Here is a 24,856-nt window from a genome sequence, read left to right on the forward strand (position 1 = left end):
TCCAACAGTCAGGCCCTGCAAAGTCTCTCTGAAGCTGTTGCTAAGCTACAGAGACGCTTCCAAGGTACGGGCCGACTGTTTAGAAGCTGTTGCTAAGCAACAGTGTTTGTTGCCAGATATGGAGTGTTTTTTTTCTTCTCGTGGCTTTTTTTTTTCCAACAGTCAGGCTCTGCAAAGTCTCTCTGAAGCTGTTGCTAAGCTACAGAGACGCTTCCAAGGTATGGGCTGACTGTTTAGAAGCTGTTACGAAGCAACAGTGTTTGTTGCCAGATACGGAGCTGAAAACCTCCATATGCTTCAACATTAGCGCTGGTTTGTCCGTCAGTTTTGATAGATCGGCAACAGCTCGGTGCCGGATATCACAAAGTTTCCTGTACTGCACATTTTTTGATTTTTAAAAATTTTTGTTTGTTAAAAATAGCCTCGGTAGATAACCCTCTCCGTCATCTGGAATTTTTAATCAACCGGCACCATCCCGGTCCCGTCGGTGCCGGATACCAAAGAGTTTCCTGTAATTGTTTCTCTACCAAGGTTGACAATTCTGGCTTCTTCTTGCTGATAAACGCTCAAACTGCCACACAAATCACCATTTTATTCAGTCAACGTCTAGCATTTTAGTTATTCTAGTCCTGAAGTAATTTCTAAAATACACAGCTCATTCAATGCGGTCACTGAAATTTCTGTAATGTGCAATGGTGGACATGCAAACTTTTCATGCTATGAGCACATGAATTGTGAAAAACACTCAGTATTGTTACACCCTTCCAAACTTGGGATTGTACATGGAGAAAGCAATCTGAATTACATATAATCAGGACAAGTCCCTGGTGGTGGCAGTAATGGGAGCAATTTGAGATTGTGCGTTATCACGCAATCATTGGTACAACAATAGTGTACCCGGTTAACTGCAATTCTTCCAATAACATATTGGTACCAACAGACTAAATAAGCTTGTTGACAACCGTGTCATAAATAATGCATTTAAATCAAACACGCTGCACAGTCCAAACGTCAGGCTATTCTGTCAAATTGCATTTTTTTTGTTATTTGGAAAATTTGCAATTCTTTTGGCATAGGATAAAATTAACTTTTCCTTCCCTCATCATTTTTCATTTCTCCCACATAGTTTTGCTCACATAGGAGAGTAGGCAGGGGGCCAGCCCCAGGTTGAACAAAGTTGAACACCTCAGAACTTAGGTACTCTCCAAAGCCAACAATTTATTTGGAAGTCCAGGGGCTGTAATATATTTTTAAAATTTCAGATAGACTCCTAGCACCAGCCAATGAGATATTCTTACAACAGACAGCCTATGTTTTAAAAATCCAATCCAATTTTTAATTTTTTTTTACATTTTCCCGTGTATGTTGACTGCAACAGGCAGTCTATGATAAAAAGAAGTTTCAGCTCTCTATGCAAATAAGTTTTCACTATGATGAACAGTTCATTATTTAATACAGGTTTAATATTGTGCAAAATCTCAACCCACAGATTGGAAAGAATAAATATGCCCATGATCAAAATGCAGCCCCTGGAACTATAATAAATTGGATGCAAAAATATTTGTTTTCTTAACAAGTAGGAACTCCGAGAATTGTCACAGTGGGGCACAGTCAAGTGGCAGGCTAGAAACAATCTGACCTGCCAACGCAACAGGTCAAAGAGAGCTAAGCAGATAGTACTGTATTTCGAAGTGCATCGCATTGCTAAACACAGATTCTACACGTCAGACTGAAGAAAACATTTAACATTCATTGCTTCTAGCTCTGCTTTATTTGACTGACACTTCCTTCCCTTCCCTGGACAAATTTCTACCCGTTATAGGCAATTCCGTTCTTAGGCCATGTCACAATAATAAAAAAATATTTTTTTAAAAAGCAGAATTTTGGTTGAACATCTGATAAATCGGAGTAAGCAGAAACCAACATTTTTTTGACATTTAGTAATTAATTTCCTCCTATTCAATATACTGTGTGATTTAGGATTTCAACATTTTTTTAAATCAAATGTTCAAGGCAAAGTGCTGCTTCTCTTTTTTACACTTTATAATTCTGACAAGCATAGGAACAGATGTGCCTTCAACTAACAGCGGTGAAAAGCAGTTATGGGAAAGAAATGACAGTTAAATTAAATAACAAAGAGCTAGAAGCAACAAGCTTTCATATTTTCTTTGCCTGATGTACAGTGTCTAGGCTGAGACATGTGATACAATTCATAATATTTATTTAAGAGCTTTAGAGTCTCAGAATAGACCTGAAATTTGGGTGACAAAATAAAGTCAAAATTGGCTAAACTTATATTTTAAAAATTGGGAGATAAAATTGACATTTTTAAAAAGATATAAACTCTGTATGTAGTTTCTGATATGCAGAAAGACAATTTAGTTTCACAAGAAAATATATCGCTAATAAAATACCCTTCCTTGAACGCATGGGTGATTTTGAATTTTCAGGTAATCAAATGCAATTTTTTTAACTAATTAACCTGCAGAAATTACACAAATCCCTCAACATGAACATGACGACAAACTAAACATGAAATGCACTGGTAGTCAACATAAACAATGAAAACGACTGGCAAGACAGGAGAGATGCAATGGAAGAGATTTCGAATTGATAGAATTTTACATCACAGAAGGCGGCCATTTGGCCCATCATGCCTGTGCCAGCTGTCTGAAAGAACCAACCACGTAGCCGCAACCCCCTACCCTTTTACCATACTTTTATTTATTTTCCTTTACCAAATATTTATCCATTTCTTTTTAACAGCAAATACAGATTCTCTTTCCAGCACTGTTTCTGGTAGGGTATTCCACATCCCAACAACCCTCTGTTTAAAAAACATTGTCCTAATCTCTCCTTTTATCCCTTTGATATTAAATTTATCCCTTCCTCTAACCAATTCACCAACCAGTGGAAATATGTTTTTGCTATTCACCATATCAAAACCTTTCGAAAACCAGTTTCTATAGTCTCTCCTCATAACTAAAGCCTGTCATCCCTGGTATCACATAAGTGAGCCTCTTTACTCAATTTATGGTCTTGACATGCTTCCTAAAGGGTGCCCAAAACTGGACACGATATGTTAATACAGGTTGCGCGTCCCAAATCCGGAGTTCTGGAATCCAGGACGATTGGTGGCAGGGGTCCGGAATCCGTAAAATGCTGTGGAATCCGGACACCGAGGATGGCTTACCAAAAATGCAACCTGGGCCCAGGCATTTCCAGACTCGGCACGTGTTTCTGATGTCCGAAGTCTGGAAATATCGCAACCTGGGCTCGGGCGTTTCCGGGCTTCGGACATCAGAAACACGTTCCGAAGTCCGGAAAAACCCCAAAACCAGCTTGGCCTCGGTCCCGAGTTTGCCGGATTCGGGACACTCAACCTCTGGTATCAAGCTAAAAAATCTAAACATAGCAATCAGATCACTTTTTGTAAAAAAAAAAGGCAAATTATTCTTTCATCGCTTTATGACCATATTGGAAATGACCCTTATTTATTCTCCATAAGCTGGAGGGAAGTAGGGAGATGTTTTGTCAAAGATTGGCTTCAAGAAGCAAGGCTAAAATATGAAGTACACAAAAATGTCTCGAAAGAGGAACTGGATCAATTACCAGGCAATATCCTGCAGGATCATTAGTCATAACGGCAGAGAAGGAGGCCATTCGGCCCATCAAGTCCTTGCCGGCTCTCTGTGGAGCAATCCAATCAGTCCCATTCCCCCGCTCTATCCCCGTAGCCCTGCAAGTTTATTTCTCTCAAGTGCCTATCCAGCCTCCCCTTGAAGCCTCCACTTCCGTCGGCAGCGAGTTCCAGGTCCTCACCACTCGCTGCGTAAAAAAGTTTTTCCTCACATCCCCCCCTGTATCTCTTGCCCAAAACCTTAAATCTGTGTCCCCTAGTCCTTGTACCATCAACTAGTGGGAACAGCCTTTCCCCGTCTAGCCTATCCAAACCTGTCATAATCTTGTTCACCTCCATCAAATCACCCCTCAACCTCCTTTGCTCTAATGAAAACAAATCCAGCTTCTCCAACCTGTCCTTGTAGCTAAGATCCCCCATCCCCGGAACCATTCTGGTAAATCTCCTCTGCACCCTCTCAAGGGCCTTCACATCCTTCCTAAAGTGTGGTGACCAGAACTGGAGGCAATACTCCAGTTGTGGCCTAACCAGCGCTTTATAAAGGTTCAGCATAACTTCTCTACTTTTGTACTCAATACCTCTATTTATGAAGCCCAAGATCTCATATGCTTTGCTAACCACTCTCTCAATATGTCCTGCCACCTTCAGGGATCTATGCACATATACTCCCAGGTCCCTCTGTCCCTGCACACTCTTTAAAACTGTGCCATTAAGTGTATATTGCCTCTCCCTGTTCCTTCTGCCAAAATGAATCACCTCACACTTCTCTGTATTAAATTCCATCTGCCACTTGTCTGCCCATTCTGCTAGCCTTTCTATGTCCTGCTGCAGTCGATTGGTATCATCCTCACTGTTTGCCACACTGCCAAGTTTGGTGCTATCAGCAAATTTAGAAATTCTACTGTATTCCAATATCCCAATATCCAGGTCATTTATATGTATCACAAAAAGCAGTGGCCCCAGCACTGATCCTTGGGGAACACCACTGTCTACCATCCTCCAGTCTGAAAAACAGCCATTTACCACAACTTACTGTTTTCTATCCTTAAGCCAATTCCTTATCCAAGCTGCCACTGATCCACCTATTCCATGAGCCTCAATTTTGTTAACCAGCCTGCTATGTGGTACCTTGTCAAATGCCTTCCTAAAATCCATGTAGACAACAGCCATTGCATTCCCTTCATCGATCCTCACTGTTACTTCATCAAAAAATTCAATGAGATTAGTCAAACATGATCTGCCTTTTACAAATCTGTGTTGGCTCTCGTTAATTTGTTTAAAACTCTCCAAGTGCCCGCTAATTTTTTCGTTGATTACTGTTTCTAAAACTTTACCCACCATTGATGTTAAACTGACCAGCCTGTAGTTACTAGGATTGTCCTTGCACCCTTTCTTGAACAATGGGGTCATATTTGCCACTTTCCAATCCTCATTATAATGTGCTAGAGCTTTAACAGCAGTTTTTTTTTAAATTTTACTCATGAAAGTGTACTAAAGAAATATTCTACATATTTATTCAATTTTACAATATTAAACACTACAGCAATGCACTGGACCACAGAACGATGGGACAAAGGTCCACACCCAAAATCTTCCTCATATACGGAGTTCCTGATCTCACCTATGCTGTCATGGGGGATGGGGTGAAAGAAGAGAAAGAACACTGAACTGAGTCCAGGTGCTTCTTAAAAGATAGGGCGCAAATTAGAAGAAAAATTCACCCCAAGCCACTACTATCTTCAGAATGACATCACCCACCGCCTTAACTGTGATGGCATCTGGTACAGGGAGACTAAAGCATGAAAAGAAACATCTTAAAAGGAAGTCTCAGACCACTTAAAGGATCAGTAGGTAAATATACAATGTGATATGTTCCTGAGCCCATGCAGCCTAAACTCTGGTATAATTAGCTTCTGAAGGACATAGAGATCCCACTCCTGACCGTTATGCAGTGGCCTTTGCTGAGATTGGTTCAGCACGAGATCAAGAGAGTGTTTGAAGACCAGGACCTCAAACCCGGCACTAAGCTCATGGTCTACAGAGCAGCAGTGATACCCACCCTGCTGTATATGCCTCAGAGACATGGACCATGTACAGCATGCACCTCAAAGCACTGGAGAGGTACCGCCAACTCTGCCTCCGCAAGATCGTGCAAATCCATTGGCAGGATAGGCACACCAATGTTAGTGTTCTTGCTCAGGCCAACAATGAAGCTTTGACCATGCTCGATCAGCTCCGATGGACGGGTCACATTGTCCGCATGCCTGATACGAGACTCCCAAAACAAGCGCTCTACTCGGAGCTCCGGCACAGCAAGAGCCCCCCAGGTGGGCAGAGGAAACGCTTCAAGGACACCCTCAAAGCCTCCTTGAAAAAGTGTAACATCCCCACCGACACCTGGGAATCCCTGGCCCAAGACCGCACAAAGTGGAGGAGAAGCATCCGGGAAGGCGCCGAACACCTAGAGTCTCTTCGCCAGGAGTAAGCGGAAGCCAAGCGCAGGCAGCGCAAGGAGAGCACGTCAACCCAAGCACCCCACCCACCTGCCCCTTCAACCACCGTCTGCCCCACCTGTGACAGAGATTGTAGGTCCCGTATTGGACTCATCGGTCACGTGAGAACTCATTTTTAATGTGGAAGCAAGTCGTCCTCGGTTCCGAGGGTCTGCCTCAGAAGTAGTAGTAGCAGGGATAAACCAGGGAATTACAGGCCAGTGAGCCTAACATCAGTGGTAGGGAAATTATTAGAAAAAATTCTGAGGGACAGAATTAGTCTCCGCTTGGAGAGGTAAGGATTAATCAAGGATAGTCAGCATGGCTTTGTCAGGGGGAGATCATGTCTAACCAATTTTAGTGAATTTTTCGAGGGGGTGACTAGGTGCGTGGATGAGGGTAGTGCAGTTGATGTAGTCTACATGGGCTTCAATAAGGCTTTTGACAAAGTCCCACATGGGAGACTGGTCAAGAAGGTAAGAGCCCATGAGATCCAGGGCAATTTGGCACATTGGATCCAAAATTGGCTTAGTGGCAGGAGGCAGAGGGTGATGGTCGAAGGTTGTTTTTGTGACTGGAAGCCTATGTCCAGTAGTGTACTGCAGAGATCGGTGCTGGGTCCTTTGCTGTCTGTAGTGTACATTAATGATTTAGTATGAATGTAGGAGGTATGATCAGTAAGTTCGCAGATGACACAAAAATTGGTGGAGTGATAAATAGCGAAGAGGGAAGCCTCAGGCTATAGGACGATATAGACGGGTTGGTTAGATGGGCAGAACGGTGGCAAATGGAATTTAACCCTGAGAAGTGTGAGGTGATGCATTTTGGGAAGACTAACAAGGCAAGGGAATACACAATGAATGGTAGGACCCTAGAAAGGCCAGAAGGTCAGAGGGACCTTGGTGTGCATGTACATAGATCGTTGAAGGCAGTAGGACAGGTAGATAAGGTGGTTAAAAAGGCATAACCGAGGCATAGAATATAAGAGCAGGGAGGTTATGATGGAGGTGTACAAAACGCTAGTTAGGCCACAGCTGGAATACGGTGTGCAGTTCTGGTCACCACACCATAGGAAGGATATGATTGCATTGAAGAGGGTGCAGAGATTCACCAGGATGTTACCTGGGTTGGAGCGCTTCAGCTATGAAGAGAGGGTATTCTGGAGGGGGAGGGTGAACAACTAGTTGTCGCAGTGCATATAGGTACCAACGATATAGGTAAAAAACAGGATGAGGTCCTAAAAGCTGAATATAGGGAGTTAGGAGGTAAATTAAAAAATAGGACCTCAAAGGTAGTAATCTCAGGATTGCTACCAGTGCCACATGCTAGTCAGAGTAGAAATAGAAGGATATTTTAGATGAATACGTGGCAAGAGGAATGGTGCAAGGGGGAGGGATTCAAAGTCCAGGGACATTGGAACCGGTTCTGGGGGAGGTGGGACCAGTCCAAACTGGACGGTTTGCACCTGGGCAGGACCGATGTCCTAGGGGGGAGTTTGCTAGTGCTGTGGGGAGGGTTTAAACTAAAATGGCAGGGGGTTGGGAACCTGTGCCCCTTGGTATTTCTCAGCTCTACCCATACAGATTCCACATCATCAAAGCCAATATCCTTCCTTACTATTGTGTTAATCTCCTCTTTAACCAGCAATGCTAACTCACCTCCTTTTCTTTTTCGCCTGTCCTTCCTGAATATTGAATACCGCTGGATGTTGAATTCCCAGCCTTGGCCACCCTGGAGCCATAGCATGGAGGATGGCATTAAACGGGAAATTAGAGACGCATGCAATAAGGGCACAACAGTTATCATGGGTGACTTTAATCTACATATAGATTGGGCTAACCAAATTAGTAACAATACTGTGGAGGAGGAATTCCTAGAGTGTATACGATTTGGTTTCCTGGACCAATATGTCGAGGAACCAACGAGAGATCAGGCCATCTTAGACTGGGTATTACGTAATGAGAAAGGATTAATTAGCAATGTTGTTGTGCGAGGCCCCTTGGGGAGGAGCGATCATAATATGATCGAATTCTTCATTAAGATGGAGAGTGAAGTATTTGATTCAGAGACTAGGGTCCTGAATTTAAATAAAGGAAACTACGATGGTATGAGGCGCAAGTTGACTAGGATGGATTGGGGAACGTTACTTAAAGGGTTGACGGTGGATAGGCAATGGCAAACATATAAAGATCGTATGGATGAACTACAGAATTTGTTCATGCCTGTTTGGCATAAAAATAAAACAAAAAAGGTGACTCAACCATGGCTAACAAGAGAAATTAGGGATAGCATAAGATCCAAGGAGAGGACATATAAATTAGCCAGAAAAAGCAGCAAAACTGAGGATTGGGAGCAGTTTAGGATTCAGCAAAGGAGGACAAAGGGATTAATTAAGAGGGGGAAAATAGAATGAGAGTAAGCTTGCAGGGACCATAAAAACTGACTGCAAAAGCTTCTACAGACATGTGAAGAGAAAAGGATTGGTGAAGTCAAGCGTAGGTCCCTTGCAGTCAGAATCAGGGGAATTTATAATGGGGAACAAAGAAATGGCCGACCAATTAAATACATACTTTGGTTCTGTCTTCACAGAGGAGGACACAAATAACGTTCCAGAAATGTCAGGGAACATAGGGTCTAATGAGAGGTAGCAATTAGTATTTGTAGGGAAATGGTGTTTGGGAAATTGACGGCATTGAAGGCCGATAAATCCCCAGGGCCTGATAATCTACATCCTAGGGTACATAAGGAAGTGGCCCTAGAAATAGTAGATGCATTGCTGGTCATCTTCCAAAATTCTATAGACTCTGGAATAGTTCCCATGGATTGGAGGGTAGCTAATGTAACCCCACTATTTAAAAAAGGTGGTAGAGAGAAAACGGGGAATTATAGACCAGTAAGCCTGACATCGGTAGTGGGGACAATGCTAGAGTCCATTATAAAAGATGCAATAGGAGAGCACTCGGAAAACAGTGACAGGATCGGACAAAGTCAACATAGATTTACAAAAGGTAAATCATGCTTGACTAATCTACTGGAATGTTTTGAGGATGTAACTGGTAGAATAGATAAGGGAGAACCAGTGGATGTGGTGTATTTGGACTTTCAGAAGGCTTTCGATAAGGTCCCGCATAAGAGATTGGCGTGCAAAGTTAAAGCACATGGGATTGGGGGTAAGGTACTGACTTGGATAGAGAACTGGTTGGCAGACAGGAAGCAGAGAGTTGGAATAAATGGGTCTTTTTCCAAGTGGCAGGCAGTGACTAGTGGGGTACCGCAGGGACCGGTGCTAGGAGCCCAGCTATTCACAATATATATTAATGATCTAGACGCGGGAACTAGATGTAATATCTCCAAGTTTGCAAGCAACACAAAGCTGGGTGGGCGTGTGTACTGTGAGGAGGATGCAGAGAAACTCCAGTATGATTTGGACAGGTTGGGTGATTAGGCAGATGCATGGCAGATGCAGTATAATGTGAATAAATGCGAGGTTATCCACTTTGGTGGCAAAAACAAGACGACAGATTATCTGAATGGCAATAGATTGGGAAAAGGGGAAGTCCAACTAGACCTGGGTGTCCTTGTGCACCAGTTGCTGAGGGTAAGCATGCAGGTGCAGCAGGCGGTTAAGAAGGCAAATGGTATGTTGACCTTCATAGCGAGAGGATTCGAGTACAGGAGCAAGGATGTCTTGCTGCAGTTGTACAGGGCCTTGGCGAGGCCACACCTTGAGTATTGTGTGCAGTTTTGGTCGCCTTTTATCTGAGGAAGGATGTTCTTGCCATGGAGGGAGTGCAGCGAAGATTCACCAGACTGATACCTGGGATGGCAGGAATGACGTATGAAGAGAGATTGGGTCGATTAGGCTTATATTCGCTAGAGTTTAGAAGAATGAGAGGGGATCTCATTGAAACGTATAAAATTCTAACAGGACTAGACAGACTAGATGCAGGAAGGATGTTCCAGATGGCGGGGGAGTCCAGAACCAGGGGTCACAGTCTAAGGAGTAAGCCATTTAGGACAGAGATGAGGAGGAATTTCTTCACCCAGAGAGTGGTGAACCTGTGGAATTCTCTACCACAGAGGGCAGTTGAGGCCAACTTATTAAATATATTCAAGAAGGAGTTAGATATATTTCTTAAGGCTAAAGGGATCAAGGGATATGGGGAGAAAGCAGGGACAGGGTACTGAATTTGGATGATCAGCCATGATCTCATTAAATGGCGAAACAGGCTCGAGGGGCTGAATGGCCTACTCCTGCTCCTATCTTCTATGTTTCTATGAGAGACTGGACAGGTTGGGGTTGTTTTCCTTAGAGCAGAGAAGGCTGAGGGGGGACCTGATTGAGGTGTACAAAATTATGAGGGGCATAGATAGGGTAGATAGAAAGGAACTTTTCCCCTTAGTAGAGGGGTCAATAACCAGGGGCATAGTTTCATGGTAAGATGCAGGTGGTTAAAAGGGGATTTGAGAAAAAAACATTTCACCCAGAGTGTGGTTGAAATCTGGAACTCACTGCCTGAAAGGGTGGTAGAGGCAGGAACCCTCAACATTCAAGAAGCATTTAGATGAGCACTTGAAACGTCATAGCTTACAAGACTACGGACCAAGTGCTGGAAAATGGGATTAGAATAGACAGGGCTTGATGGCCGGCACGGACATGATGGGCCGAAGGGCCTCTTTCTGTGCTGTATAACTATGACTCTATAACATACCATTTGCCTTCCTAACTGCTTGCTGCAGCTGCATGTTTGCTTTCAGTGACTGGTGTACAAGGACACCCAGGTCCCTTTGTACATCAACATTTCCCAATATATCACAATCTAAATAATACTCTGCCTTTCTGTTTATCCTACCAAAGTGGATAACTTCACACTTATCCATGTTATACTGCATCTGCCATGTATTTGCCCATTCACTCAACTTGTCTAAAATCGCCTTGAAGCCTCTTTGCATCCTTCTCACAATCCCACCTAGTTTCGTGTTGTCAGCAAACTTGGAAATATTACATTTGGCTCCCTCATCCAAATCATTGATATATAGTGAATAGCTGGGGCCCAAGCACTGATCCCTGCGGTACCGCACCAGTCACCGCCTGCCACCCCGAAAAAGACCCATTTATTCCTACTCTCTGTTTCCTGTCTGTTAACCAATTTTCAATCCATGCCAGAAAATTACCCCCAATCCCATGTGCTTTAATTTTGCACACTAACCTTTTATGTGGGACTTTATTAAAGGCCTTCTGAAAATCCAAATACACCACATCCACTGGTTCTCCCTTATCTATTCTACCAGTTACATCCTCAAAAAACTTCAGCAGGTTTGTCAAACACGATTTCCCTTTCATAAATCCATGTTGACTTTGTCTAATCCCGTTGATATTTTCTAAGTGTCCTGTTATCACATCCTTTATAATAGACTCTAGCATTTTCCCTACTACTGATGTTAGGCTAATCGGTCTGTAGTTCCCTGTTTTCTCTCTCCCTCCTTTTTTAAATAGTGGGGTTACATTTGCCACCCTCCAATCTGCAGGAACTGTTCCATAATCTATACAATTTTGGAAGATGACAACCAATGCATCCACTATTTCCATGGCTACCTCTTTTAGTGCTCTGGGATGCAGATTATCAGGCCCTGGGATTTATCGGCTTTCAGTCCCATTAATTTCTCCAGCACTATTTTTTTTACTAATACTAATTTCCTTTAATTCCTCCTTCTCACTAGACCCTTGGTTCCCTAGCATTTCTGGGAAGTTATTTGTGTCCTCTTCCGTGAAGACAGAACCAAAGTATTTGTTTAATTGCTCTGCCATTTCCTTTTTCCCCCATTATAAATTCTCCCGTTTCTGACTGTAAGGGACCTACATTTGTCTTCACTAATCTTTTTCTTTTTCCATACTTGTAGAAGCTTTTAAAGTCCGCTTTTGTGTTCCTTGCAAGTTTACACTCAATCTATTTCTCCCCTCTTAATTAATCTCTTGGTCCTTTTTTGCTGAATTCTAAACTGCTCCCAATCCTCAGGCTGGCTACCTTTTCTGGCAACTTTTTATGACTCCTTTTTGGATCTAATACTATCCTTAATTCCTTTTGTTAGCCATGGTTGGGCTGCTTTTCCTTTCGTGTTTTTGCGCCAGAAAGGAATGTATAACTGTTGCAATTCATGCATTCGTTTCTTAAATGTTAGCCATTGCCTGTCCACTGTCATGCCTTTTAATGAAGCTCCCCAATCAATCATAGCCAACTCACTGCTCATACCTTTGTAGTTTCCTTTTTTTAGATTTAGGACCCTAGTTTCGAATTGGACTTCTTCACTTTCTATCTTAATGAAGAATTCTATCATGTTATGGTCACTGTTCCCTAAAGGACCCCACACAAGATTATTAATTAACCCCTTCTCATTGCACAATACCCAATCTAGGATAGCCTGTTCCCTAGTTGGTTCCTCAACATACTGGTCTAAAAAACCATCTCGTACCCACTCCAGGAATTCATCCTCCACAGTATTATTGCTAATTTGGTTTGTAGATTAAAGTCACCCATGATTACTGTAATACCCTTGTTACATGCATCTCTAATTTACTGTTTGATGCCATCCACTACTCCACTACTGTTTGGAGGCCTATAGACAACTCCCACCAATGTTTTCTGCCCCTTGGTGCTTCTTAGCTCTACCCAGACTGATTCTACATCTTTATTTTCTGAGACAATATTCCTTTCTCACTATTGCTCTGATTTCATCTTTTACTAACTATGCCACCCCACCTCCTTTTCCCTTTTGCCCGTCCTTTCTAAATATCGAATATCCTTGGATATTCAGCTCCCAGCCTTGGTCACCCTGCAGCCATGTCTCCGTAATCGCAATTATATCGTATCCGTTTACATCTATTTGCGCTGTTAATTCGTCTACCTTATTATGAATGTTTCGTGCATTCAGATACAGTGCCTTTAGATTTGTCTTTTTAACATTTTTAGACATCTTAACATTTTTTTGTACTATGGCCCTATTTGTCTTATTACCATTTTTTCTTACCCGGACCCTATTTGTTAGTGCACTCCTTTGTTTGTACGCTCTGTACCAACATTTCCACAGCACTGCTAAACATCTTTTCAGTAGGTAAATGTGAGATTTTCCAAAGACAAGACTCAGAGGTCATTAAAACATGACTTGATGTACACTAGATAATGAAAGCCATCAATACATACATCTACAAAGCACAAAGCTACTTTTCTAGCAAACCAGTAAAACATAGGAAAATTCATTGACAGTACATACCAGAGGCATAAAAATATCTTCATAAAGCAACTAACCAATGAATTACTAAGCTTTGCAAACTATATCCTTTCACTACTAGTACTAGCTTGGCTCAGTTGGTAGAATCCTCATCACTGGGTCAGAGAGTTAAGAGTTTGAATCCCACACCAGTCTTGAGCATATCTGTGGCAATACTGAGGTGCAGTACTGTAGAATTGCTGAATTGTTGGAGGTGACATCCATTATAGCAAGGTCCCAGCTGCGTGTTCAGTTAGATATTGGAGATTGTATGCCACTAGTCAAAAAGCAAGAAATTTTCCCAGTGCTCTGCCTAATATCCAGTTCTTTAATGAATACAAAAAAAAACATGTATTCATCTCCTTGATGTATGTGGGACACTGCTGGTGCAGAATGACTGCAATGTTTGCCTACATCAGTCACTACACTCCAAAAGGTAAATAACTGTGTAAAACATTTGAGACATTTTTATATAAGCATTGCTCTATAATTCAATTCTATAAAAAAAAGAGCTTAATACCTATAAGCAAACATTTGTCTTAAAGAGCTGTAGGTCAAAGAATTTCTTGTGTATAAAAATGTGAAATATACAAGAGCCATCAGTAAAAAAAAATCATTCATTGATTTTACATGGAATATAATTATAATTACAGTAATGTTCATCTTCAAAAAAACAAACACATTTTGATTTATTTAACAAGTGCAGACACAGATTAGACAAATGAGTTACTTGGGGAACTGGAATGGGATTAGGACCCAAGATTGGATTTTAAATTACTGCTGCAAAACTGTGTGCTTCCCACTTAGGATCAGTCTCATTTGCTTAGGATCCTGTTGAAGCTTTCTTATCTGCCCTATGCTCCTCACTTACCCCATTCAAGAGTCAAATAGCTGCTGGTCTTATTGCAAATATTCAGCAAATGAAAAGGGTTAGAATATCACAAACCTTGTATGTTCTTTTCTTTCTGATGTTGTGCGAGCACAGGCCAAAAATAATGGGGCCTAACAGGGAAACCTTCCTTCTGCATGATCTTCATGAGCTCAATTGACATTCCTAGAAATATAAAAGGAAACTACTTAATCATCACAAGTACCAAACAGATAGATACTAGAATCATAGAATGGTTACAGCATGGAAGAAGGCCATTCGGCTCGTCGAGCCTGTGCCGGCTCTCTGCAAGAGCACTTCAGCTAGTCCCACTCCCCTGCACTTTCCCCGCAGCCCTTAACGTTCTTCTGCCAATCACCTTAAATCTGTGTACTCTGGTTATCGACCCTTCTGCCATTGAGAACAGTTTCTCTATATCTACTCTGTCCAGATCCCTCATGATTTTGAACACCTCTATCAAATCTCCTCTCAATCTTCTCTGCTCTAAGGAGAACAACCCCAGCTTCTCCACTCCATATAGAAACATAGAAAAATAAGAGTAGGCCATTCGGCCCTTCCAGCCGTCTCCATTCAATATGATCATGGCTGGTCCTCTATCTCAATACCATATTCCCTCTCTCTCCCCATGCCCCTTGATGCCTTTTGTGTCGAGAAATCTATCTATCTCCTTCTTAAAAATATTCAGTGACTTGGCCTCCACAGCCTTCTGTGGTAGAGAATTCCACAGGTTCACCACCCTCTGAGTGAAGACATTTCTCCTCATCTCAGTCCTAAATGTCCTACCCCTTATCCGGAGACTGTGGCCCCTCTTTCTAGACCCCTCAGCCAGGGGAAACATCCTCCCTGCATCCAGTCTGTCTAGCCCTGTCAGAATTTTATACGTTTCAATGAGATCCCCTCATTCTTCTAAACTCTAGTGAATACAGGCCTAGTCGACCCAATCTCTCCTCATACGACAGTCCTGCCATCCCAAGAATCACTTTGGTGAACCTTCGCTGCACTCTCTCTATGGCACTATCCTTCCTTAGGTAAGGAGACCAAAACTGCACACAGTACTCCAGGTGTGGTCTCACCAATGCCCTGTATAACACTATTAAGACATCCTTGCTCCTGTACTCAAATCCTCTTGCAATGAAGGCCAATATACCATTTGCCTTCCGAACTGCTTGCTGCACCTGCATGTTTACTTTCAGTGACTGGTGTACAAGGACACCAAAGTCCCTCTGTACATCAACATTTCCAAATCTATCACCATTTAAATAAACTCTGCCTTTCTGTTTTTCCTACCGAAGTGGATAACTTCACATTTATCCACGTTATACTGTATTTGCCCACTCACTCAACTTGTCTAAATTACCTTGAAGCCTCTTTGCTTCCTCCTCACAACTCAGTCTCACCTAGTTTCATGTCGTCGTCAAACTTGGAAACATAACATTTGGTTCCCTCATCCAAATCATTGATATATATTGTGAATAGCTGGGGTCCAAGCACTGATCCCTGCGGTACCCCACCAGTCACCGCCTGCCACCCCGAAAAAGACCCATTTATTCCTACTCTCTGTTTCCTGTCTGTTAACCAATTTTCAATCCATGCCAGAAAATTACCCCCAATCCCATGTGCTTTAATTTTGCACACTAACCTTTTATGTGGGACTTTATTAAAGGCCTTCTGAAAATCCAAATACACCACATCCACTGGTTCTCCCTTATCTATTCTACCAGTTACATCCTCAAAAAACTTCAGCAGGTTTGTCAAACACGATTTCCCTTTCATAAATCCATGTTGACTTTGTCTAATCCCGTTGATATTTTCTAAGTGTCCTGTTATCACATCCTTTATAATAGACTCTAGCATTTTCCCTACTACTGATGTTAGGCTAACTGGTCTGTAGTTCTCTGTTTTCTCTCTCCCTCCTTTTTTTTTTTTTTTTTTTTTAAAAATAGTGGGGTTACATTTGCCACCCTCCAATCTGCAGGAACTGTTCCATAATCTATAGAATTTTGGATCATACAACTGAAGTCCCTCATCCCTGGAATCATTCTCGTACATCCTTTCAGCACCCTCTCCAAGGCCTTCACATCCTTCCTAAAGCGCAGTGCCCAGAATTGGACACATTACTCCAATTGAAGCCAAACCAAAGTTTTATAAAGGTTCATCACAACGTCCTTGCTTTTGCACTCTATTTATGAAGCCCAGGATCCCGTATGCTTTTTTAACTGCTTTCTCAACCTGCCCTGCCACCTTCAACGATTTGTGCACATATACCCCCGGGTGTCTCTGTTCATCCACCCCCTTTAGTTTATACTGCTTCTCATGGTCCTTCCTACCAAAATGTATCACTTTGCACTTTTCTGCATTAAATTTCATCTGCCATGTGTCTGCCCATTCCACCAGCCTGTCTATGTCCTCTTGAAGTCTAACCCTATCCTCCTCACTGTTCACTACACTTCAAAGTTTTGTCTCATCTGGAAATTTTGAAATTGTGCCCTGTACACCCAAGTCCAAGTCATTAATAAAAATCAAGAAAAGCAGTGGTCCCAGTATCAACCCCTGGGGAACACCACCTTCCTCCAGTCCAAAAAACAACCATTCACCACTACTCTGTTTCCTGTCACTTAGCCAATTTTGTATCCATGCTGCCACTGTCCCTTTTATTCCATGGACTTCAACTTTGCTGGCAAGCCCATTATGTGGCTCTCTATCAAACGCCTTTTGGAAGTCCATGTACACCACATCAACCGCATTGTCCTCATCAACCAACTGTTACCTCATCAAAAAACTCAATCAAGTTAGTTAAGCACAATTTGCCTTTAACAAATCCGTGCTGGCTTTCCTTAATTAATGCACACTTGTCCAAGTGACTGTTAATTCTGTTCCGGATTATCGTTTCTAAAAGCTTCCCCACTACCGAGGTTAAACTGACTGGCCTGTAGTTGCTGGTGTTGTATCCGTGTGTTAATGAAGGCACGGAATGCAGGAGTTGGTTTACAGGTGTTTACTGGACAAAGTCTGGAGGTGAACTAACAGATACAAGACAATATACAAGCTTATATAGCCCGAGTGGCCATTACCGGCATTACAGTACACAGGGGGCTCTTAAAGGCACATACACTACAATTCCTCCCCTTTTAGACAACCAGTACATAATATTTTAAGTAATCATTAATTAACATGTTACAAGAACAATAATCTACACATTGCGGCAGTTAATCAATTATAAGTCAGTCTCTCTGGAGGCTTCCTGACTCGGTCCGGATAACGCCTCGGGGGTGTAGTAGTTTCTGGTGGTGTAGTAGGTTCTTTTGGCAAGGCTGATTCGGCTTGAATGCCAGTGTTGGGTTCATCTGGTTCCAGTATCACTGGATCGGAGGTAGATACTATGGGTATCTCTACTTCATCATTAGGCATATAGAGTTGTGGTGTAGGTTGTCCCTTTTCGGATGACTCTAGGATCTGGTCAGCATGGCGCCTTATTATGTTTTCTCCAATGTCCACGGTATACATCAGCGGTCCTAGTCGTGTGCAAATAATTCCAGGCTGCCATTTCTCGGTACGGTAGTCCCGGGCCAAAACTTGTTGACCTATCTGGAAGGTTCTAGTCGGCCTTTCATTCATGCCTTGAAATTGCCGGTTCTCCACGTCCCTTCTGATGTTTGGCTTGATCAAATCCAGCCGGCATCTTAGGCTTCTATTGAAGAACATCATGGCGGGAGTTTGGTTTGTAACCACATGTGTTGCATTCCTGTATGCAAACAAGAAGTTATCTACCTTATGCTGAAGTTTTATGTCTTCATTACCCATGGCCTTTATGGCCTTCTTGAAGGTCTGGACAAACCTTTCAGCCAATCCATTGGTGGTGGGATGGTATGGGGCGGACGTGTAGTGCTTAACCCCATTGTTTTTTTTAAGAACTTCCTGAATTCTTCGGACACAAATTGCGGTCCATTATCAGAACAGATCTGTTCAGGCAGCCCATTCCTGGCAAATATGGTCCTTAATACTGTGATGGTTTTTTCCGTGGTGGTGGAGGACATCTTTATTACCTCCGGCCACCTGGAGTGTGCATCAACCGCGATTAGGAACATTGAGTCCATTAAAGTCGATGTGTACCCTTTGCCATGGAGATGAGGGCCACTCCCATGGATGTAGAGGGGCTTGTGGTGGGGCGTTTTGGACCTTCTGGCATCCTAGACAGCCCTTGGTCATTTCTTCGATGTCTCCATCGATACCTGGCCACCACACAAACGCTCTGGCTAGGTTCTTCATTTTCACTCCACCCAGATGCCCCTCGTGAAGCTCCTTTAGCACTTTATCCTGGAGTTTGGGTGGAATCACCACTCTGGATCCACACATCAAGGTTCCTCGGCACACTGACAGCTGTTCTCTTCTTTGCGAGAATGCTGGCAACAGTGGTTCGCCATGTGCTGGCCGTCCCTTCACCGTTAAATCGTAGACTCGAGAGAGAGTCGGGTCATTTCTCGTTTCCTTTTCAATGGCAGAATTTGTTACTGGTAGACATTCCACTATGGTTGAGTGGAACATCTCTACTGGGTCTACTGCAGGTGCCTCTTCTACCGTTGGCAACGGTAGGCGCGATAAACCTTCAGCATTCCTATGCTGTTTTGATCCTTTGTATTCTATGTCATATTGGTGTGCCCCTAGGAAAAGGGACCACCTCTGTAGCCTTTGCGCTGTCATAATGGGAACACCCTTTTTAGGGTTGAATATGGAGACGAGGGGTTGATGGTCAGTCAACAAGGTAAATTTTTGTCCGTGTAGGTAATGGTTGAATTTCTTCACTCCCCATACCAGGCTGAGTGCTTCCCTGTCGATCTGGGCAGTTACGCTCAGCTGAGTTCAATGAGCGTGACGCAAAAGCTATCGGCCGTTCTGAGCCATCAGGGAATCTATGTGATAAAACCGCTCCTACACCGTAAGGGGATGCATCGCATGCCAGTCTGATTGGCAGTGATGGGTTGTGATGAGCCAAAACTTCCTTGGACGTGATCAAGCCTTTACATTTATGGAAGGCACGTTTACAGTCCTCGCTCCATTCCCAAATTACTCCCGTTTGTAGCAGTTCGTTAAGAGGGTGCAGAACAGTTGACAAGTTCGGTAAAAATTTATGGTAGTAATTTATTAATCCCAGGAACGACCTTAATTGTGAGACATTTTCAGGTGCTGGTGCTTTTATGACCGCTTCAATTTTCTCAGGGGACTTATGCAACCCTTCTTCATTAATTATGTGGCCACAATATGATATTTGTTTCTGGAAAAATTCGCACTTGGGGCGGTTTGCTCGTAGGCCCCGTTCTCTCAGCCGAGTGAGCACCTTTTCCAAATTGGCAAGGTGTTCGTTGTCGTTTTCTCCTGTTACAAGGATGTCGTCTAGGTAGCATTGAGTCCCAGGAATCCCTTGCAGGACTTGTTCCATAGCTCTTTGCCAGATAGCTGGAGCTGATGCTATTCCGAAAACCAGTCGATTGTACTGGTACAGGCCTTTGTGTGTGTTTATTGAGAGATACTTTTTAGAGGCCTCCTCAACCTCCATCTGTAGATATGCCTGTGCCAAGTCAATTTTTGTGAAACGTTTCCCTCCGGATAGTGAGGCGAAAATATCTTCTATCCTCGGAAGAGGATACTGTATCGTGTGAAGGACTGGGTTTACAGTCACCTTGAAGTCCCCACAGATGCGAATTTTTCTCTGTTCTTCAGATTTATCATTATTTAACGTTTTCTTCATGACCGGGATGATGGGTGTTGCCCACTCGCTCCAATCTAGCTTGGATAACACGCCTGTCTTTTCCAAATTCTCCAGCTCTGCCTCGACTGCTGGATGAATTGCGTATGGCACCGGCCTTGCCTTAAAGAACGTGGGAATTGCCGCATCTTCCACCTTTATTGAGGCGGTGATGCCTTTCAAGGTTCCTAGTTCCTGTTGGAACACTTCTTTGGCGTTGGCCAAGGTGTCTTTTAATCGTTCAGGTATGATGTCATCATCATTTTTTTTCTTACTGGTCACCGTCAGTGCCTGAATGGAGTGCCAGTCTAAACGTATCTTCCTGGACCACCATCTTGCAGAACGTATAAATACAACTTCTGTATTTCCTTGCCGTTGTATACAACAGGCACCTTTATTTTCCCTTTGGGGTATACTTTCTGCCCCGTATATGTTTTCAAGATAATGGATGTGTCTTTCAAAGGTATATGCGGAAATAGCCGCTCGTAATCCCGTCTACTTATGACGGTCAGAGCTGATCCTGTATCTAGCTCCATTTTAACTGGGGACCCCGCTATCGTGAGGGTAACCCAAATGGTCTGGTAATCTTCTTTGGCAATTACATTATGTAATTTGAGAGAGCTTAGTCTCTTGTTTCCGGAGTCGCTATCGCTCTTCTGGTCTTCGGAGCTACTGTCCGTCATCATTTGTACCTTTCTGTACTTTTCCTTATTGATATTTTTTCTGTCGGTGGATTTTTTTGTTTCCAGATCGGCATACACGTGTAATGTGTCCCATCTTTCCGCATTGCCTGCATGCTTTGTCCTTGAACCAGCAGTCCCTCTGGTCATGGGTGGATCTGCCGCAGCGATAACATCTCTCGAAACCCTGTGTCATTTCATGGGTGCCGAAGTCCTCTGGCTTTTGCTGTATCTCTGCAGCTCCTCTTGCACTGAAAGCCTTGTCCAGTGTCAAATCTTTCTCAGAAAGTAGCCTTTTTTGTGTTCCTTCACTTAGGAGACCGCAGACGAATTTGTCTCGTAGAGAACCTGCCAGTCCTGCCCCGAATTGGCAGTGTAGGGTATCAACAATCTCCTTAAAATTCTTGTCCATCGGTTTGGCTGGAGTGATTAAGTTTCGTAACAGCCTGTATGTCCTTGCGCCCATTAGATTTAGAAGTACCGATGCCTTATCATCCTTTATTTCATTCGCTGTGCAATATACTTCCACTCTTTCCACATATGTGGCCCAATCCTCTACATCACTATCGAAAGTAGTAATGTTGCCAGTCTTAGGCATCCTAAAAAAAAATGGCACCTCCCGCGCTTTCCCGCCGCTGTTGCTGCTGACAACACTGTTCTCCGCTGTTTTTATTTATACAAATATTTTTAAAAGTCGGAGACTTGTTCCCGCCGGACTCTCTGGGACTTTCCCCGCCCTCTGCGTGGTCCGAACGCCGACCTGCTTTGCAGAGCTGGCCATCTCCCGAGTGCTCCACCCTTCGTATTTGTTTGCCTGCGCCTTCACTGCTTGGGCCCGCTGTAGAGCCAGCCGATCGAGCCCCAGCCCGCCGCCCAGGAAGGATTATTGCAGTACCTGCCACCAGCCCGGCTAGCTGGTGAAACCACAGTTTTTTTCTTCTTTTTTTTTCTTCTTCCTTCGTCTGAGGAATCGATCTCCTTGAGGTGCTGCCGAATTGCAGGTAAGTCCGTTTCCAATTCGTCGCCACTGTTGTATCCGTGTGTTAATGGAGACACGGAATGCAGGAGTTGGTTTACAGGTGTTTACTGGACAAAGTCTGGAGGTGAACTAACAGATACAAGACAACATACAGGCTTATATAGCCCGAGTGGCCATTACCGGCATTACAGTACACAGGGGGCTCTTAAAGGCACATACACCACAGCTGGGTTTATCCTTACAACCTTTTTTGCAATTCTCCAGTCCTCTGGCACCACCCCCGTATCTAAGTAGGATTGGAAGATTATGGCCAGTACCTCCACAATTTCCACCCTTACCTCCCTTAGCATCCTAGGATGCAGCCCATCTGGTCCTGGTGACTTATCTACTTTAAGGTAGGCAAAAAGGAAAGGGAGGTGGGGTAGCATGACTGGTTAACGAAGGGATTAATACAATTGTAATGAAGGATATTAGCTCTGATGATGTGGAATCTGTATGGGTAGAACTGAGAAATACTAAGGGGAAAAAAACATTAGTGGGAGTGGTATATAGACCTCCAAACAGTAAGGCGGAGGTTGGGGATGGCATTAAAAGGGAAATTAAAGAAGCGTGCAATAAGGGCACAGCAGTCATCATGGGTGACTTTAATCTACATATAGATTGGGCCAACCAAATTAGTAACAATACTGTGGAGGAGGAATTCCTGGAGTGTTTACGGGATGGTTTCCTGGACCAATATGTCGAGGAACCAACCGGAGATCAGGCCATCTTAGACTGGGTATTATGTAACGAGAAAGGATTAATTAGCAATCTTGTTGTAAGAGGCCCCTTGGGTCAGAGCGATCATAATATGATCGAATTCTTCATTAAGATGGAGAATGAAGTAGTTGACTCAGAGACAAGGGTCCTCAATTTAAATAAAGGAAACTACGATGGTCCGAGGAGCGAGTTGGGTAGGATTGATTGGGGAATGGCACTCAAAAGGGTTGACGGTAGATAGGCAATGGCAAACATTCAAAGACCGAATGGATGAGCTACAGAATTTGTTCATCCCAGTTTGGCATAAAAATAAAACAAAAAAGGTGGCTTAACCGTGGCTAACAAGGGAAATTAGGGATAGCATAAGATCCAAGGAGAGGACATATAAATTGGCCAGAAAAAGCAATAATCCTGAGGATTTGGAGCAGTTTAAGAGTCAACAAAGGAGGACAAAGGGATTAATTAAGAAAGAGAAAATAGAATTTGAGAGTAAGCTAGCAGGGAACATAGAAAGTGACTGTAAAAGCTTTTATAGATATGTGAAGAGAAAAAGATTGGTGAAGTCAAGCGTAGGTCCCTTACAGTCAGAATCAGGGGAAATTCGAATGGGAAACAAGGAAATGGAGACCAACAAAATACATACTTTGGTTCTGTCTTCACAAAGGAGGACACAAATAACCTCCCAGAGATGCCGGGGAACATAAGGTCTGATGAAAGGGAGGAACTGAAAGAAATCAGCATTTGTAGGGAAATGGTGTTAGGAAAATTGATGGGACTGAAGGCCGATAAATCCCCAGGGCCTGATGGTCTACATCCCAGGGTACTTAAGGAAGTGGCCCTAGAGATAGTAGATGCATTGCTGGTCATCTTCCAGAACTCGATAGACTCTGGAACGGTACCCATGGATTGGAGGGTAGCTAATGTTACCCCACTATTCAAAAAAGGTGGTAGAGAAAAAGCGGGGAATTATAGACCGGTAAGCTTGACATCGGTAGTGGGGAAAATGCTAGAGTCTATTATAAAAGATGTAATAGCAGAGCACTTGGAAAGCAGTGACAGGATCGGACAAAGTCAACATGGATTTACAAAAGGTAAATCATGCTTGACTAATCTACTGGAATTTTTTGAGGATGTAACTGGTAAAATAGATAAGGGAGAATCAGTGGATGTGGTGTATTTGGACTTTCAGAAGGCTTTCGATAAGGTCCCACATAAGAGATTGGCGTGCAAAATTAAGGCACATGGGATTGGGGGCAAGGTATTGACTTGGATAGAGAACTGGTTGGCGGACAGAAAGCAAAGAGTTGGAATAAACGGGTCGTTTTCCAAGTGGCAGGCAGTGACTAGTGGGGTACCGCAAGGATCGGTCCTAGGACCCCAGCTGTTCACAATATATATTAATGATCTGGACGAGGGAATTGGATGTAATATCTCCAAATTTGCAGACGACACAAAGCTGGGTGGGAGGGTAAGCTGTGAGGAGGATGTCGTGAAACTCCAGTACGATTTGGACAGGTTGGGTGATTGGGCAGAAACATGGCAAATGCACTATAATGTGGATAAATGTGAGGTTATCCACTTTGGTGGCAAAAACATGAAGGCAGATTATTTGAATGGCAATAGATTGGGAGAAGGGAAGTGCAAAGAGACCTGGGTGTTATTGTGCGCCAGTCGCTGAAGGTAAGCATGCAGGTGCAGCAGGCGGTTAAGAAGGCAAATGGTATGTTGGCCTTCGTAGCAAGAGGGTTCAAGTACAGGAACAAGGATGTCTTGCTACAGTTGTACAAGGCCTTGGTGAGACTGCACCTTGAGTAGTGTGTGCAGTTTTGGTCACCTTACCTGAGGAAGGACATTCTTGCCATGGAGGGAGTGCAGTGAAGATTCACCAGGCTAATACCTGGGATGGCAGGAATGACGTATGAGGAGAGATTGTGTCGATTGGGCTTATACTCACTGGAGTTTAGAAGATTGAGAGGGGATCTCATCAAAACCTATAAAATTCTGTCAGGTCTGGACAGACTAGATGCAGGAAGGATGTTTCGGATGGCCGGGGAGTCCAGAGCCAGGGGTCATAGTCTAAGGATAAGGGGTAAGCCATTTAGGACTGAAATGAGGAGGAATTTCTTCACCCAGAGAGTGGTGAACCTGTGGAATTCTCTGCCACAGAGGGCGGTGGAGGCCAGTTCATTAAATATATTCAAGAAAGAGTTGAATATATTTCTTGAGGCTAAAGGGATCAAGGGATATGGGGAGAAGACAGGGACAGGGTACTGAATTGAATCAGCCATGATCTCATTGAATGGCGGAGCAGGCTCGAAGGGCCGAATGGCCTACTCCTGCTCCTATCTTCTATGTTTCTATGTAAGTACAGCCAGCCTTTCTAGTAACTCCTCTTTATCAACTTTTATCCC

The 24,856-nt window shown here is 43.4% G+C and overlaps 1 protein-coding gene across 2 annotated transcripts in view; it reads right to left on the reverse strand.

The window, feature by feature from the left end:
• lrpprc (leucine-rich pentatricopeptide repeat containing) overlaps positions 1 to 24,856 on the reverse strand; it is a 168,878-nt gene that overhangs the window by 100,365 nt on the left and 43,657 nt on the right. For both annotated transcript variants that reach the window (XM_085980386.1, XM_085980387.1), the window contains exon 11: positions 14,345 to 14,452. In XM_085980386.1, coding sequence (XP_085836512.1) covers positions 14,345 to 14,452 — 108 coding nt within the window. The remainder of the gene's footprint in view (positions 1 to 14,344; positions 14,453 to 24,856) is intronic.

The sequence above is a fragment of the Somniosus microcephalus genome, chromosome 3 (assembly GCF_052327205.1).
Source record: "Somniosus microcephalus isolate GS21.2 chromosome 3, FLI_Smic_1.0, whole genome shotgun sequence".
NCBI classification, from domain to species: domain Eukaryota; kingdom Metazoa; phylum Chordata; class Chondrichthyes; order Squaliformes; family Somniosidae; genus Somniosus; species Somniosus microcephalus.